A 14257-nucleotide genomic window follows, 5' to 3' on the forward strand; every position below is an offset into this window, starting at 1 on the left:
TTAATTCAGTAGAAGAACTCACATTTCTCCGATGCTTAAATCTCTTAACTGGCTTCCAGTTCCTTTCAAGATCAACTTTAAAATTCTGGTTCTTACTTTCAGAGCTACTGACTCCTTCAAGAAACATCTTAAGACATTTTTATTTGTACAGGCATTTCCTTGATTTTCTGGAACTCCTGGGTTTGTCTCGGTGTTATCTTGACCTTTAAGTTTATATTTTATTGATTATTGTTTTGATTGTTTAAGCGCTTTGTGACCCTGGTCTGGAAAAACGCTCTACAGATATAAATGACTTACTTACTTACAGTTTGTTATACATAAATGCATAATTTCTTTCCCTTTTATACATTATGTAGATGTTTGAACATGAACATTGGATTATAGCAAAATTAACTAGTATTTTTCTCGGTATGAATCAACATTATACTTTTTTTTATTTTAGTTTGAAAGTAGTCGATGTTGTTCTTAAATCTTTACCGATTTTAAAACAAGGGCTAAATATAAAAAAAAGAAGTAAACTTTCAGTTTGTTTCTAAATAACATTTAACTAAACATACTTTTATTTTTGAATTGCGGTATTTTTTTTCAAAATGACTGGGTGGTTAGATTTTGCTAGTTTAATTCATGTTCAGGAATGTTTTGAAGGTTTTCTTTATTCAGTAAACCGTATTTAAACTGCCTTTTTAAAATCGCAGTCTACAATTGCAATCACTCAAACTTTGCATGTGACTATTGTGTCAAATGTATTCAGTAGTTATTGGTCATTTGAGACGTAAAGAAGTTTAAGGAAGGGTTCAATGGTGTGTGTGTGAGTTTATTCTCATCTGTATAGACCCACGAATACGTTTCCTCCTCCCATCCGTGACCTCTCGCTCCAACCTGCACGTACAACTTGTAAACAAGATCTTTACTGCTTCCTGGATGGGCTATTCAAGAGTCACTGATGAGTTTGTGTCTCGCACTCTGTGTGTGTTTGTGCTCGTCTTCACTCCAGGGTGTGATGGGAATTATGTTTAGTTTATCCTGCAGTAATTTGCTGTCTTAATGAAACACCTGAGACCACGGTTGCCAACGTTATTTCCTCATAAACATCCAGACAGAAAGCGCGGAGGGATAACGGGATGTTCATCTTCTGCAATACTTGCTTTCATTATTACCGGTGAATGATTTTAGATGAGGAGTCGAGATATTTGACTTCTTTTCACGGATGGAACGTAAAAAAAACTGCATCTGCAGTCGTGTTAACAAGTGTTGCCTAATTTCATGGTATAATGTTTGTTAGAAATACTGTTGTCAAAACAGAATCTGCTGGTAGTACTTCCTTTAAATGTACGTATTCTTCTCTGTTCAACAGAAATCCGGGCCCAGTTGGTAGAACAGCAGAAATGTCTGGACCAGCAAACCGAGGTGAGGGTCCAGCTGCTGCAGGACCTGCAGGACTTCTTCAGGAAGAAAGCGGAGATTGAGATGGAATACTCTAGAAACCTGGAGAAGCTGGCTGAACGCTTCATGGCCAAGACTCGGAGCACCAAGGACCACCAACAGTACAAGTAAGAACAAGATGATCTTTTGTTTCCCTGTCACTGTAATACCTCAAGAAATGAGTAAAAAAAATGGATTACGAAGATCTGGCTTAGGTGGACCTACTGAGTCAAGGAGAAAAAACAAGTCGACTTTAACCATATAAACTCTTAAAAAGTTCAATTATGAGCTTCATGTTAGACTTTATATTCAATATTCTATGTTTTCTAGACGTTATAAATGGAGAAAAATCCATTATACTATTTATTCCTTCAGGAAGAAATGGTAATTTACATTTATCTACTCTATAATCATCTCAAATCACAAGCTGTCATGTTTGTACATGCGCGTAAGCCCGAATTATACAAGTTATAAATGCATTCATGTGAATGTAGCTGTATTTTGCTCTAGTTTGTCTGTCTCAAAAGGGTTTATAATGTTTTACTAGAATTGAAATACATTGTTCTTTATAATTAAAGAAAGGTTGGGTTTAGTTAGGAGACATGACAGGATAGTAGTTAGTGGTATTTCTTTTGTTTTATATTTGCATCTCTTTCTGTGGTGGGATCCCGTGGGTGAGTTCAGGGTCATAAAATGATGGACGACACAATTGTAGGATACGTGGGAGTTTCCTTTGTTAAAAAAGAGTTGAGAAATGTTGGAAAGAGCAAGATACTTGGAATAAAAAAACGTAACAAAGAAAAAACGCAGTTTAAAAAATTAAGTCACATTTATGAAAAAAATCTTGTGAATCATGTTCAGAATACAGTATACACTATATATTTTTTAAATATATTTCTAGCCTTTTTTTAAATATGTTTATCAACTAACTTTGACCTGTTTATTTACTAAAGCAAGAAATCCCTATTTCTACTAGAATAGACACAATGATGTGTTTTTATTTATTTTTCATTTATTGTTCTTAAAACAAGATTAATAATATATATTTTTCATTCTAGTTTTGATTTGATTTTTCAGTATACATTTTGTCATTCATTCCAGGACTAGTCAGGAAGTTATATTTTTGTAGACATTTGCCATTTTTCTTTAAAATAAAACTATTTTAAAGCATGGATCTGTGACATTACTAATAGAAAGTGCTATTCTGCTAGTAGAAGTTACATGTTGTGTATATACCTGTAACTAGTCAGACAGGGGCGCATGTACTGGAGAGCAGGAGATTCGACACAAACCATTTAACAATGACCGAAAAGCAGAAACAAGAATATCCCTGACGCTAACAAAAACAGAGGGTGAACCTAAATCAAATGGAAAACGAAAATCTGAGACACTTACAGAAGGTAACAGCAAATTAAAACGAAACAGAAACAATAAATATAAATACAAAACCGAGATAACGTAGCGGTCAACTCCCACAAATGGCAATTCATGAGGAACATCGACAGGTAAACTTTTCCATCCAGATTTTGGAGGGACCTGACACTACGGACTGGAACGAGGAAGCTTAATCAGTTGATTGCTGATGAGTTCGGGTGAAGAGGGACACAGTAAAAGGCATCTACGAAAGGGAGCATAACATTATTTTGATTTGCAGTATGGGTTTCCATGGTGGTACAACTCCTGTTACGTTAAAACCAAGAACAAACTTAAGTGTTATAACATTACATAGCCTTTTTTGCCAACTCGGTTACTCTTAAAGATGCCATATAAGTTCTTTTGACACTCGTATCTGAAGCCCGTGTCTGTATATTGAAAAGATGCTGAGCTTAACAGTTCGATGAGCTAACATACGTTTGCCTTCAAAAAACGAATATGCTGGCACGTCTTGTGGGACCAAAAAGAAGAAGTCGTGCTTCTTCTATTTTATTGTCGCTTCCGTGGCTGCGACAGCTTTGTGCCTGGGTGTGAACACTGGCTGGCATGGCAGTCTGTGGTTTTCATCCCGGAATTTCTGGTCACTTCATTTGCAGGGTGAACGTTTGGCAAAAGCTGTGGAGCATATTTCTCCGGCAAATAGCAGTAAGCTAAATAAAATTAAATCCCTATGTGGGCGTTTAACTCGTGTGCTGCACATAAACAGCACTGCTACACTGGAGCTTCTGTGTTTTACACATTCTACAGGATGTTTTCTTTGGACGGACTCGGCTGCGGTCAGGGAAAAATAGTATTTTCGTTATGTCTGTCGACTTGAGCAAGAATTCGTGTGACAGGTTAGCTTGGCATGGACGCAGAAAGCTGGAGCAACAGAATTGTGCCAGCTAGGTCTGGATAATTGATCTCAAATATTTGCTTTCAAAATGGTTCCCCTGTCAAAAAAACATTCTACCTTCGGTCATCAGGTTCAGTGTTTGTCTGCAGCACGAGCTGCAGGTCGCATGGTTTTAATTGTCAGCATTCCTACTATCATCAAAATCGCTTCCCATTTTACCAGCGACATGTTTTCATGTCCACATTCCCTCTGTCTGTTTTTCTTTCTTTTCCAAGTTTGTTTTTTCACGTCAAAAGCAGAAACCTCCCGTCTTTTAGCTCCACAAACAAACCACTTAATTCACAATAAGCCTGTTTGTTCTGCCTACAGAATTGTGTAACCTTGGTGTGTTGCAATTTAGAACGAAACCTTTAATTTTATTTATTTTTAAAGTTCTAGAATGAGTCATCTGAGAGCAACTTGATGATGCCAGACACTCTCTTTAATGATGCTAACAATTAAAGTAGCCTTGAGTTGAAAACCGCTTCATCTTGAACACTTTTCATTTGTTACTATAAAAATTATAAATACTTCCCTCATGTTGAATTTATTCCCAGACTATAAGAAATATTTTTTATAGAGTCTAATCTGATCTTTAAAAAATGTCTTGCTGATACAAACCAACATATTTAATCTTTAAACTGAATATTTATGTAATTTCTCATTTGTTACTCTGACTTATACTGAGACTGATAAATGGTTTTAATATTCAATATTGGATTATAGCAAACAGCCGAAAGGCTACGCTTGCGATCATACAATGAGTCATTGTAAGTTTTCCTCATTATATCTTGCAGCTCACATTTCCTCCTTAATGTGAGTGTGAAATGCTTCAGAAATGTATTTACATGTAAGTGAAACAAGGATACAAATATGTTAACCCTACAGTAATGGACGCACCTTTAATAAAATATTGTTTGAAAATACCTTGTTAAAAAAGGAAGAAAATGTATTTGGCATCTCATTCAAGTTTATGATCTCGATTTATTTGCAATCTACTTTAGTCAGTGTAGGATCTACAGGTGGATCACTTTACACCTGTCCCACACCTGGGGTAGTTTTGGGATCGACATGATTTACCTCCTAGCTCAGCTCAATATAGTTAGAATTAGTTTCCCCTACTTTCTTTTTATATTTTATCCTTTAAGCTCAATAATACCAGTTATTTCTTTTTTAACTTGAATAGTTGTGCTTTGTGATACAACCGGCACCATATTGTAATGATATTATAACACATTTTGTGCGATAGCATTTAAATACTATGTGTAGAGGGGATCCGAAGCAATTTACTTCAACTCTTACTTAAATGAAATAACTTTGAAAATCAAATGCAAATAATCCAGGCTTTTGTTTAACACCTAATGACATGTTTTGTATTCAATCTGAATTCAGGAAAATAAACTTGTATGTACAATAAAGCATGTTTACACTTAGTAAGAAATAATAGAAAATAATAGTAGTAATTAGGGATGAAGGATTGAGCAAAAAATTACTTTATAACTTAATCTTGAGAATCAAAGAAAAATACATTTTAATGTAAAGTTAGTAATTTATTGTATTAGATTAAAAATGCATAAAAAGAGGACATTAAAAAAGTAATTGCATAAATAATCGTAACCACAATATTTCGGAAAATAATCGCAATTATATTTTTACAATAATCTTTCAAACCTAGTAGTAATCATAGTAATAAGTCAGGTGTGTATTGGCAAGAATCTTGGGATACGATACGTAACACGACACACGGGCAACGATACGATATAGTGCTGTAGGAATATAGTATATATTTGTAGTAGTGGCCAAGAACTTGACTCTGGGGTTGACCAATTAACTCTTGACAAAGTTGTGACTACTTTCATTTGTTTTTAATCAAAATATTTCCAAACATCAGCTATAATATCTGCTGGAGTCGACTGCATCCTCTTGTCCTCAGTTATTGTTGCAATCTCTCTGGAATTCATTGTTATTTCACACACTGAAATATAAACTATTAAAAACTATGATTAAAAAAAAAAAAAGGAAAATATAAATTGAAAGCCAAAAAATATATAAATAAATTGCAATAAAAATGTAGTGCTGTTTAATATTGATACAGTATTGTATACAGTCATGTTATTATTTCCCCTTTTAATCCCAATTCTCCAAAGGAAACAGAAAATTCACAGAAGGCAAAACTTGAGAGGAAATCCTCCCTTCCGTCACCTGCTCCATCATACACATTTTGTGCACTAAAAACAAGTTCTTCCAGAGTATAGATTGTGAATATAATATTCGTATCCAGTTGTATGTAACTCCCTTTTTGGCTTTGCATGATCTGTCATTCTAAATGAACCCCATCACCATGTGAGAGAGCCTGAGAAGTTTCAGTGGTGAAAATGCAAAGTACAGAAAAGTACATTAGAGGGTTGTCTTTATTTCCTGTTTTGGTTTTAGAAAGCATTTTAATTAAAAACTATCATCAGTTACTAATCTTCAGATTGAAGTGCTTTATTACATTTTCAAACTAATGTATAATTATCACCTTTATTTGACCTGGACCTCCCATCCCATTTCATTTGTCCATGGATGGAAATATGGTGTCACGAATGCGGTCTCTGTTAAACTGAGCCGTGCACAGCCGATCATTGTGTGGGTCCATGCTGTGAATGTAGCATTCACTGGCCTCAGCTGAGTCCATTTGTGTTGTTCTACTGGATCTTTCCAGAACCGCCACAAAGGATCGAGCGGAGATGGACAAACAAGAGCCCAGTTGTTTCTGCGGGATACATGTTAAAACCCATAGAATAGTGGCGTGTTCTGCAGTTTGTTCAGGGAGGGGAAGTGCACGGAGAGGTTAATAATTTATTCATATGTACACAGCCACAGCTGGTACTGTCTTCAAGATTCTGTCCTGTTGAGTCATAAAACGGTGAAATTGCCGCTCCAATTCTTGTTTCGAACAAGTTAGCTAATAACTCGCCAACTTTACTGTCGCTAAAAGTTCATTTAAAGATAAGATAAAAAGGAATTTAATAAAGATTATTATCATATAATATATATGTGTTACTCTCAAACTTTGAAATTCCTCCTTTAGTTTTTTTTCAAACTTCAGAGATAGGTTTGCAGGTTTTTCAGGGTTAATAATTACTCAACATTCACCCGAATCCAAAGAATTTCCAAATGGTACGTCAAGCTCGCCAATAGAACGAGGTGTCTTGTTTTTTCTTTCGAAGATGGTAGAGGTTCTTCGTTGGCGCTTACATAGTGCAGTTCCTTTAAGAACAAATGTATTCAGTACTTACGGTACCAAAAAAAGCTGGTATCGTTGCATTTGTTTTTGTGGGCTGGGCCCAAATTGGTACCGTAGTATTGGTTCTTGTGACAACTCTACTTTGTAGTGTATTTGTTCTTGCATTTCCTTTTCCTAACCCCTCAAGATAAATGATTGTGGATTCATCAAGATGACTCTCTCACTATTGAAGTTAATGTCGTAACAAGCATGACTGTTGGTGTGTTAGTTCAGGTCAATGAAGTTACACAAAGATACCGTCTCTCTCCGGAATCAGTGAAACTTCACTTTTACCGGGTAAACACCACAGATCTCCACAGCCTTCGGTGTAGCTGGTGTCCATCAACAAATCCTCAATTTGAATCATAGTACTTGGAAATACCTAATGATACAATACTCATCAAGATACTTGAGTCTCAATACGATTGTATCACGATGCAATATTGTGATAAATTGTAATTTTTAAACAGTTCATCTTTTTTTAAATCAATACAATTTTACTCAAAACAAAAGCACAAATGAACATTTGCTTTTAAACACCAAAAATCAAAAAAGTTGTTTAATTCATACATGATTCCATACTTAACTTGTATCATATTTTACCCACAACAAGGCTAAAATATGAACCTTTACAAAAGAAAATCGTTAAGAGACAAAATATCAATATCGTAGTGGATGTCAAAATATCACAATACATTACCGTATCAATATTATATATATATATATATATAATATCATCATTTCAAATCTCTGGTTGACGTTTTGCTATTGTATAACTCGGAACTCAGAGGTTCTTTTGTTCCAGAAATGCAAGTTAAATTTAATATTATATTTAAAATCTTTATGTTTATTAAAGGCAACTCTATTCATATTAAAATGTTTGTTGTTTGTTTTTAATGTATATTTCCAAAGTCCCCACTGGAATAGTTAAAATGTATCAGATATATATATATATATATATATATATATATATATATATATATATATATATATATATATATATAACATATTTGGCATTACTTAATCACGATCTTGGTTCTTAGTTTTCATTTTTAAAAAAAGCATTAAAAGTCAAAAACTGTCTTTACTGTACCATTAAAGCTAAATATGTCAACGATGCAGAATTTAAGCCATAATCTGGCCATAGACGATTTAGAAATTGGTCTCGGCAAATGAATTGCAACCAGACATGTTGAATTCATGAAGTATTGTGAAATTTGAAACAGATTTTATGAATCAAATCATTTTATTGTTGCATTCTTTGTGCAAAGAAAGTGAACCGTTTTTAAATTTAGCTCGGTTTTCAAGAAATGCACAATCCAAAGGGTGAGCTCACGCTCCGTCTGTTTTGGTTAATGAATGTAAATAAATACGAGAGTGTTTGGTCATTTTTCATTTGTTGCGAGCGAGGCCGACTGTGTCACCGCTCTACACGTTGACATCATTATCGGTGAGTGCCTGCAGCTCTCGACTTTACGAACGTGCATAAATAGATTGACATTGATCGGGCCACTCCCACCAACACCGGCTAGTAAATACAATCCCCCTGTTTTTAATTCTGCCTCGTCCTCACCTGCTTCTCTGCCCCCCCGTGTGGTCACTCTGTCCGTCTGTACGTCTGTCTGACCCAATTCCTGCCCCGGGGTCGAAAAAGGAAATGATGACATTGAGACATTTTCCTGCTATTATGTCGGGTAAACAACTCCCAGTGGTTATTTTGTCATTCCTGCTTGTGTCAGTTCTCTCTTTGTGTTCCCACTCTGTCCTCCCGACTAAAGCCCTCAAGTTTGTTTTAGTAGGTCAGTCCATGAACAAACACGTCCAGAGATTTAGGGACTTGTCCGTCTCTTCTAGTTGTGGGAAAACCTGGTGCCTCTATGGTAGAAGATTCTTCACATGATCTGTTTTACGAGTCATTAAGTCATTGTTATTTTATTTAAAACTACGATACTAATACGATTCAACAGCCACATTGCCGTATACCTTATAATAAATAAATAATACACATGGATTAAAGATACACTTTGCAGCTACTGCTCTCTGTTGCCTTCTAGTTTTCCGGCTCTTCTCTGTTGGCAGCTTCAGTTTTTAATTCACTAATGTACTTCATTTGAATCATTTCCAACGACCAGCCAATATTTCAACCAAAAAAAACGTGGAAAGGAATGTTTAGAAGTATTTCTTCTGCCAACTACATCACAATAGTCGATTTATGATGCAGTTACCGATGTCCATTTACATTTGAATGTTCATATTGTGCAAAAAAATAATTGAATTAAAAATAAAAAAAACTGTCAGGAAGTAATTATCCCCATTAAATGATATTTTGTGTCGTGGAAAATCATGGTGTATATATACCATGAAAATGTTACAGTCGGTTAAAGTCAAACCACCCTCATAATAATTGTTAATTGTTATTTTTTTAATGAAACTACTAAATATATGGTTTCTCCCTTATAAAATTATTTTTAACTTAACTTTTAACATGTAAAATAAAGTATTTTTGATCATTTTACTCTTACTTTAGTTAAAGGGATAGTTCAATAAATATATTTTCTATTCCCCTTTATGTCATCATCTTGTAGGGATTATTTTCAGAGTAATCTGTTTCTTATTCGAGATTTAGACAAACATGTATGTCACAATTCCTAGTGTTGAGGCTTCAATACAAAATGGACGTTACAGACGAGCAGTATGGAGGTATTTGGATGTTTTTAAGGGTCTTTTTGGATAAAGGAAAAATGCATTTTTGCTTATAACTCTAAAAAGAAACAGATTACTCTGAACATAATCCCAACCCTTAGTCGACATGAGGGTGAGTAGAAAGGGGTGAATTTTGAATTTTTGGATGAACTAACCTTTTAAGTTAAATGAATGTTTAAATATTAAGTCAAATCATGGATTGTACATAGGGAAAAAATCGTAAAATCAGTTTTATTTCTGCTGCACTTGGACTTCCGACCTTGGAAGTTGGAGAACTGCCACCAACACCAAGTGGACTATCTATGATAGCATTCTTCTACTGACCCTATTTTTCTGATTTTCTATTGAACTGCTTATATATTAAATCAAGATGATTTGTCTGAAACCCACTTAAAATATTGAAATTGCATCTATTTTGGGACTAATTTTAATTAACCTCTTGGTCAACATATTATTCTACATTTAAATGATACTTGTTCTGAGCATTGCTTCCACTTCTGAGTTTTGAGGTGCTTGGAAAACACCAATACGAGGCGCCCTTGCAGCAAGCTGTGCCTAGAAAGCAAGCACTTTCACTTACAGTACAAAAAAACCTTAGTAACATTCCGATTCTAATAATGTGACAAATCACACTCAGTACTGTAAAGTTAGTTTCATTCATTTAAATACAACAATAAATCTCCGTCAACATATCTCAATTAAAAACATAAAAGCATTAGCAAAATCATTGACACAATTTTCAACAATACTTTTCATTAAGTTTGCCGTAAAAGCAAATGATTGTTTCATCAAAGATGCCATCGATTTCCTGTTATTTCTCTTTGTCTGCCTTTAGAGAGACTCAGTGGTTTTCCTCCTGCAGCAGAATCTGTATCGGAGCGGTTGCTAGTTCAAGGCCGGGTCACTTGCCAAGCACAGATTTTCACCTGTTGCGTCGACAAGTGCTGCCTGTGTGTACGAAACGACTTGGTAAAGTGAGAGCAAAAGGCGAGCCTCCATATGCTTCCTGCAGGACTGACCTTTGACCCAGCACAACGGCCCCCGCTCAAACACACAAATCCATGCAAAGATACACAGGCTTGTATTCCATGCTGCTCCTCAGCCGGCGAGAGGAATGTTCGAGATTACCGAGAGGAAGTGAGCCCGCGGGAGTGAGCGGTCTGGCCTGGACAATGTCCTGCCGTTAGCTTGCACAGGATGAAGCTCCCTTTAGCTAAAGAAGCCTTTTCATAATCAGATCTCCATCTTTCGGTGCAGCGTCTCTGCCATGGCTGTCTTCTCCTGTCACCGCTGAGATGCTAACACTACTTTTCAAGTTGCAATTTAAATGCATCCATGGTTCTTCCAAACCTCAGCCCCACTTCTTCCCCAGTGGAAGAAAAGTCAGCTCACAGCGTCGTGTGAGCTCTGCCCCAGAAATGTCATGAATACAAAGTGTTTCCAAACTTCACCGTCGACTCCTTCTATTCTGAGAACTTTTCAGGCACAGGACCTACAGCACGTGGGACATTGTGATTTAAAAAGAAAAAGGGAAGTTTTGCATTTCAAGTTTGGCCTTGAAACGTGGAAGAGAAACACGAGATCGGATGAATAACTACCAACCCCTAACCCTACCGAAGAAAGCCGATGATGACGTACAAATCACAAATGTATTGACTTTTTTTTTTCTCTTCTGCCTTGTAGGAAAGACCAGAACCTTCTGTCTCCAGTGAACTGTTGGTACCTGCTGCTGAACCAGGTGAGGAGGGAAAGTAAGGACCATGCCACCCTCAGCGATATCTACCTCAACAACGTCATTATGAGGTTCATGCAGATCAGTGACGACTCTACGCGGCTTTTGAAGAAGGTATGTCTTGTTTTATTTGTCTGTTTGCTTTGCTAGCATGACGTTCTAACTCAACTATCTGTGTGCATAGCGTCGGGCTGAACGATATTGGAAATATGTGCCATATTTTATATTCGTGTCTTGAATTGCGATATCGATATTATTGCGATATTTTTTCCTTCACCTAAAAATGAAGCTAGGCGCAGTCGAGCGAAGGAGCGAGTACTGTAGGGGAGTCCTGGGGGTTTGGATAAGGAAAACGATGCAATATTTCCCTTTGGTTTATTTCCGTGCTTTGGTTCCGACATGATCGGAGAAAAATATCACTTATAACATGCATGGATGGAAGTCCCGCGAGACTGAGCGACATCAGAGAGGTTTTGTGTTTCGTGTCGCGATATCACCAAATCAATAATAAGTCCCACCTCCTTGTACACGCACACGTAACAGTTTATAAATGACCTGACTCTAATAACTTGGCTCATTAGCATATGGTGAAGACGGACAGGTTTATACTTGTTTGGAAGTTCCACGATCTTATAAGAAAACCACTGAGACGAGATGACAAGTATTGACAATATGTTGCTTTAGCAAAGGAGGTTGAAAGAGATGAGCTGCTGCCTTGATCACTTGTGTTTGAGTAGATCATAAGTTAGTCTTACTTCTGTGTATATACTGAGCTAAGTCAAGACGCGTCGCCATAGCGACCGAACCTAGCAAGCTGCGCCGCACAGCCGACAGCCAGACAGAGACGTAAACAACAACAACGAGTCATAGAAGAACAAATTGACAACATTACAGAACGTGACACCGATTGGCCAAAGTGCGGATTCAAGAAATGCTTGATTTGACTGATTCATTGATCAATGAAATATATTTAAAATATATATATATATATATTTTAAATGATCGCACATGTTTTCAATATGCATATCGCACATGCCAATATCATGATATTGAAATTTGGAAGCTGGAAGTTTAATTGCAACACAAAAATGTAAATTGAAACTTTTAAATAGAAAAATATATGAATACAAAATTAATTATAATATAAATGAACCATTAAGGAACCGTGATAAGAATAAAATATGATCATTTTTTTCGCTTTTTTTTAAGTGTATACATTTTTTCTTTCACCCCGTCAACTAGTCTTTTGCTATGTGTCAGATTGAACTTATTTTACATAGTACTACGACTAGACCAACGATCTTCAGGGTCATCTAGACTGACAAAAGGAACGTACCTCCCTTGTTAGCAATATATAGCTTTTTTCTTTTTTTTTCTTTTTTTATTACATCTTGTTTTTTGTGGAACTAAAAGGGTTTTTTTTGCCAAAATGTACACAACTACACATTACGACAGTACCAGAGTTTATAGTTCTGTGTTCAGTTCGCTGGAAGCTAACACGTGAGCAGATCATCCGCTCTTTATCAAGCTATTAACTGGATTATTCAGGTATCTAACTAACAGAAATAAACAAAATCTCTCCCATAGTTGGACAGACGGACGTTTTAAAAGTCTGATGATCGCCCAGGGTTCTATATTTTCTCAATAATTTAAAAATAGTTACAGATTGATCATTAGTGAGCCGAAGATCATAATAAAGTGCGTTTTCTCTCAATGACTTTCACAAATAATTTAAATCCTTTGCTGGACAAACATCTCTGAATGCGAGAGTTAAATAAACACATGCACGAGAAATGAAGTAATAAACTTTGATGGCATCAAATAACCAAAGTAATAGCAGCTAAAATCTGAATAATTACATGATCAGTTATTATTGTCTCCTTTAAGAAACATCTTAAGACGTTTCTATTTGTTCAGGCTTTTCCTTGATTTTCTGGAACTCCTGTGTTGTTCTCAGTATTATCTTGATCTTTAAAGTATGTACTTTTTTGATTATTGTTTTGATTGTTTAAGCGCTTTGTGACCCTGGTCTCGAAAAGCGCTATATAAATAAATATTACTTACTTACTTACTTATTAAACTGTATTTTCTCGAGGTCCTTCTCTAGTTTTTGACCCTCCCTGTAGAGAAAATATTTATCTGTATATTTAGATAAAACGTTGTTCAGTCGTGTTGACCTTCTTCATCTCAAGTGTATACAAAATGTCAGCTTTGTACTTGATGAAAAGTTCTGTCCGGTGGTTTTCTTAAACCAATCTGGGATCAGAGAGGAAAATCCATCCTTTTTTTTCAGATCATCAGCCTTCACTCTTCCGTCTGAAGATTGTGGCTTTATGATGGAAAGCGGGGCCTTGTCTGCCGGCCTCACCGCAAACTCGACTACTCCCTCTCAGATTATGAGCTCCTTGGCTGCAGGAGTCGCATGAACTGACCACAGGCCCCGAAATTACAAAGCGGCTTTCCCTCGTAGGCATGCTGAACCTCTTCGCTCTCTGGTTCTCCTTACGCTCCTCTCAAGCCTTCTCGCTTCCATCGCCGATGGCTGTGGTTTTTATCAGTTGGGGGGTGGGGGGGGGGGGAGGGGCGTGGCTCACAAGTACTCACAGGAAGCCCAAGTACAAGACAGGACGTTGTTGCACTCATTTCCTTTTTGATATTCTTTGAAGGCTTCGGGGCCGGCTAATGAGACCAGATGTGAACCAGTCATTTACAGATGTTACTTCCGCTGCTTCCACTGACTTTGATGCTTACGGATTTATTTGGAGTCACAAAGACGTAGACATTGACGACCCAGTTAATATTTTATTGGTCACGTTCTACTTGG

The 14257-nt window shown here is 36.4% G+C and overlaps 1 protein-coding gene across 3 annotated transcripts in view; it reads left to right on the forward strand.

The window, feature by feature from the left end:
* Positions 1-14257, forward strand: part of srgap1a (SLIT-ROBO Rho GTPase activating protein 1a) — a 93582-nt gene that overhangs the window by 31376 nt on the left and 47949 nt on the right. For all 3 annotated transcript variants that reach the window (XM_087798124.1, XM_087798125.1, XM_087798126.1), the window contains exons 2-3: positions 1355-1550; positions 11385-11547. In XM_087798124.1, the coding sequence (XP_087654250.1) occupies positions 1355-1550; positions 11385-11547 (359 nt within the window). The remainder of the gene's footprint in view (positions 1-1354; positions 1551-11384; positions 11548-14257) is intronic.

This window comes from Callionymus lyra, chromosome 8 (assembly GCF_982586985.1).
Source record: "Callionymus lyra chromosome 8, fCalLyr1.hap1.1, whole genome shotgun sequence".
NCBI lineage: Eukaryota > Metazoa > Chordata > Actinopteri > Syngnathiformes > Callionymidae > Callionymus > Callionymus lyra.